At 45.7% G+C, this 4,629-nt stretch overlaps 1 protein-coding gene across 1 annotated transcript; it reads right to left on the bottom strand.

The window, feature by feature from the left end:
- Positions 1-738: 738 nt before the first annotated feature.
- LOC147899408 (uncharacterized) lies at positions 739-3,027 on the bottom strand. The gene is made up of 6 exons (XM_087377720.1): positions 2,956-3,027; positions 2,550-2,692; positions 2,238-2,468; positions 1,969-2,133; positions 1,787-1,838; positions 739-1,563 (listed from the first exon to the last, which is right to left on the bottom strand). The coding sequence occupies exons 1-6, from the start codon at positions 3,025-3,027 to the stop codon at positions 1,450-1,452; spliced, it is 777 nt and encodes a 258-aa protein (XP_087233846.1). The 3' UTR covers positions 739-1,449.
- Between the last annotated feature and the right edge of the window lie 1,602 nt (positions 3,028-4,629).

The following is a 4,629-nucleotide window of genomic DNA, read 5'->3' as shown; positions in this document are numbered from 1 at the left end:
TTGTTCTTGTCAAGCTTTTCAGTGACAATCTGTGAAAGAGCTTCAGACGCTATTACAGAACATTGCAAAATATTCTGTCACTACAAAAAACACTTCTTCTGCCTCATAAGGGCAAATCTGCAAAACTGAGAGAGTGGTATTTGACCACATAGTCACTTCCTAGTGACGGCATCAACATGTAATAAGAATGATTTAGTCTCTCCCAATATCTCTGCACATAGTCATACGATGTAATTTCTATGATAACTTTTCTCCAACCTGCAGAACAGTGGTCGCACAGCAAAAACAGGGCACTTTCTTGAGTGCCTGCAAAAAATTTTCGCCACCAAAACGAGTCCCGAAATGGCCTCGAATCAAAAAAATAATTTCACCGATGGCTTTGCCTTGTCCCGTAGCATATACGGCCCTCTCACCACACCACGAAGGGCATCCTTTAAATCCCCTCTCATGTTATCCTTCCATGGTAGCATTCATACCTCACATTTAGGTTAGGACAACCTTTAAATCACCTCTTAAAATATCCTTCCATGATAGCATTCATTTAAAGCCTTTGCACAATCCCCATAGATAAAGGAAGGTAAAACAAAAGCTTGGACATTTGCCTTTGTCATGTCAATAATAAGTATGGTGTACAATGTTGCTGTCTAATAATAACAAGATAGATATAAACTGAAAAGTTTATATCATAATAGTAACGAGTATGGTGTCCCTTTATTTTAAATTTAAAGAGTAACTTATATATTAGAAAGTAACAAGTCTGGTGTACATTGTTATTGTATATTTGTTAAAAGGAAATAACAAGAGAGGTGCTCACAAATTTTTCACTAAGCTGCAAACTCTACTATTAGGAAATTTTTGTATCGAAGGTACTAAGAAGATTTTCTATCAGAGGAGGCAAAGAAAGGGAAAGAAGACACAGACTCCTGAGTATGAGAGGAGGGAAAGAAGATACTGAGCTTACGGTTGAGAGCTTAGCTGCAAACTCTACTATCAAGAGATTACCATCGCTTTGGCAGACAGAAAATATGAAGAAGAGTGATCGAGTTGATGCTCTGCAATCAAATCTTTCGGCAATGGAGCTGCATAACATAATGCATTGCTCCAAACTATGTAAGTAGGCTGAGAGAAGAGGACAAAAGTCACCGCTATGCTGATAAAGCTCTCTTTTTAAGATTCGCCTCCCATAACGACTCCTTGAATGCGCTCCCGCCCTCGGCAGCTTTGAGCATCAACGTAAGATGTTTATCCACCTCGCCGTAGTGCAGCTACATTGCACTCTTTATTATTAGGCCGAGGCCGCGCTTCTCCGCCTCCCTCGTCGTCAATCCTTATCACACACAGTTACTCTCTCGATCTCGCTCCCCCTCCTTTTAAATGCCGGAGATTCGCTTTGTCGCACGCTGCAAATGACTCACGCAGCACCCGTTGGGTCCCTCCTTCGCATGGCTCCTACATCTCCGTTGAACGGATGTACAGACCGCGCAAGGCATCGGCGTCTAATTTCACATTCACATAAGGGACAACGTATGGCGCAACGATCACGAACGCCATGAAGAGAGTAAACTGCAGCAGTAAAATACTCAGTTAGTGCTTTGTATTCAAGAGGCCGACCCCGTTCAATACAGAAATCAACTTGCCCGGACACGTCTCCCTAGATGGGAGAACTACGAATTCGGAATGTAAAACAAATTCTAGATGAGAGAGCTGCGAATTTGGAAGAACTATGAGACGTTGCACGAAGAGAAATGCAAGATAGAAAGAAAGTGTATCAAGCTCTAGAACTTACAAGCATTGGTAGCGTAAGAAAGCTCCAGATTGGCCAAAGAGCGAAAGAAAACCTGGAACAGACCATTGTCACAATCAAAGAAACAGCAATAGCAATGTTCCACCAGTTCTGCAATGCGGTGATCAAGAACTGAATCAATTCTACCCGGCAACTCATGAAGATGAGAGTAGGCAGCAGCTTACAAGATGAAAGCAGCCAGTCCAATCATGGTAGCGGCAGGGATGGCACCGGGAGCTCCGATTTCCAACCTCTCCTCAATCTTGTTTGAAAATCGTAGCCTGACGGCCAGGTAAAGGAAGATCCCCAGATCTATCACAAAGCAAACTAATCCCAAATAGAAAGGCGTCCTGAAACATAGAGGAGGTGTGAGAGCAAGAAACGAGGGGCAAAACCATCAATCAACATTAAGCCTCGAAATTTCTTAGATTGGCGTTGAGATTGAAGAGAAAACCTGCGGATGCGCGGGTCGCTGATGAGGAGAACAACGAGATTGGAGCGGAAGTCGCCATAATAAATGATGAAAGCTGCAGAGGCAATCCACAGCAAATTTTCGAGGCGATGGCGCCAGCTGAGAGCAGTAGAGGAGGGGGAGCGGGAGGATGAGGAAGGGGTGATGGGGGCGAGGTCAAGCTGCTGTTGAGACTCCACTTCGATGCCGGAGCCGTAGACGACCTGCGAGAAGCTGTATCGTTGTCGGACCTTCAGCAGCGACATCGCTGCATAAGAAAGGGCCTGAAGGGAAGCAACAAGGGGAAATTCGCACCGGATCGGGAAGCTCGAAAGAGGAGCTTCAGACAACTTCGGCGCACAGAGAAGCAATTCGGAGCAAAGATTGCTTCCTCGCAACAAGAAAGACGAGGCAATGAACAGCACAGAGAGAAACAGAGCGACAGAGAAGCTGGCTTGCTATTCGATCAGAGTAACTGCCGATTCTGTGGCTCGCACCTCAACGTTCTCTGCGATCTCTTAAGTAAAGCCCGCGAGGCGATATCGAGCTTGATGCCTGATTCTGCGGCTCGAAACTCAACGTTCTTTGTGATCTCTTAAGAGAGCATGGAGCTTAATGCCGCCTGGTTCTCCGGCACAGTAATGGCGAACGGATAGAAAGGACGACAAATCAACGAGGACTGCAGACGTGCATGTGTGTGGAGCCTGCAGGCGCATCATGCTGGAGCGGAGAAAGCCTCAGGAAAAGAATGTGAGGATGGAATCATCGTTCTGGAAGCAGCAAGAGGCGCCATTAATCAGCATTGCACCACAGCGAAGAGGCCACGGGCAGGGCAAGACGGACAAGTACATGTCTGAGGGAGTCCGGAGAGGGCATAGCTAAGCAGGAGCAACGACAGAGAGAAAGAAAAGGGAAGGAGGTGAAGAGAAGAATGGCGACGGAGTCCTCGAGGAGAAGAAGCTTGAAAAGCTGGTTGGAGAAGATGAAGATGAAGATGGGGATGGCGACGAAAATGGGTGCGACAAAGATAAGGAAAGTCTTAGCCAATGGCCATTCTTGAGAGAATGGCCGTCTTCTTTACTCCCTTTGTTGACTATCCCTTTCTGTTTCTCTCTGTCCTCCCGCGTTTTCTACAGGTCCCCCCCCCCCACACGCCCCTCCTTCCCACACTCATTCAATGCCCCCTCCGTTTCACCATCCCTCCACCCTCAAGAAGTCCTCCCCACACTCCATCGCCCACCACTAGGCATCAGGCCTTTCCCTCATATGATAGTGGCGAGTAGGCCTTTCGCTCATATGAAAGTGCCGCTCGCCACTTTCATATGAGCGCACGCTCAACCCATGGCTTCTCCCGGCTGTCAAATTCATGGGGCGAAGAGTTGACACATCAGCAATTAATCATCAGCGTTGATTTGATGGGCAAGTGGGGAAGATTTTGACACTTCAGCATTTAGGAAATTGCTTCAGTATGATGGGTAGGTAAGCTTCTTACACATCACCCCGTTCATTGAGCCCACCATTTTTCATGATTTAGGGAGACTTGATCCAATGGCTGAGATTGCATCTACGAGCCCCAGTCCATGTGGTTGGTCAGACATAATTCATTGTCCACCGTACGATTTCAACTTCTTCCTTTTCAGAAGATCGCATCCAAAGACCGACTCGCACGTCAACATCGGGTGAGACGTCGCTTTCTAGGAAGGAACATCCAAGAATGCTAAGCTTACTGCACGATTGTTAGAGGGAAAAAATCATTTGAAATTGACCTCCCACGAGCCCTTGACGCACCAGAAATTGCTTGCAGATGGAAATGCTAAAGAAGAAGCGCACTGTCACGCACTATATTCTACTTCAGCATTTCCTCCCGCGAGCATTTCCCTTAGAGCATCCAATCATCCTCCCTTCCCCTCGCGCACACCCCATCCCATCGCATCGCTCCCCAGAACATTCTGCAGGAAGTGCTCCACACACAACATTTCCCTCAACAGATCACAAAACATGGAATCTCAAAAAGTTAGGAAAAGAACGAATACATAATGGAAGGTTCTTCTTGAGAATGTGCAAAGTTTTTAGTCCAAGTAGAGGTAAATTGCCTAACATTTTATAGGTTTACAAAATTGAGAAAATAGTTTGTACAAGTGAAAATGAAGATGTTGCAAGTTTTATGTCAATATTGGCTCTAAGCAAAGTTCCAAGAAACAAAAAAAAATTCATTCATGTGGCTTGCCAAGAGAGAGAGAAAAAGAAGAAGAGAGAGAGAGAAGAAGGAGAAGAGAGAGAGAGAGAGAGAAAGGAGGAGGAAAGGGTTATACTAAGTCTTTTTTATTTATCTTTGTTCCCTCTTTGTTACTCCTTCAAAGACTCCATCTGCTCCATTGACAAGTCCATCATGTTG

Source organism: Dipteris shenzhenensis, chromosome 8 (assembly GCF_047967505.1).
Source record: "Dipteris shenzhenensis isolate YYH24624 ecotype China chromosome 8, Dip_SZ_1.0, whole genome shotgun sequence".
Classification (NCBI taxonomy): domain Eukaryota; kingdom Viridiplantae; phylum Streptophyta; class Polypodiopsida; order Gleicheniales; family Dipteridaceae; genus Dipteris; species Dipteris shenzhenensis.
Note: the sequence above shows the minus strand (reverse complement) of the source record. Positions and strands in the feature narration are given on the sequence as shown.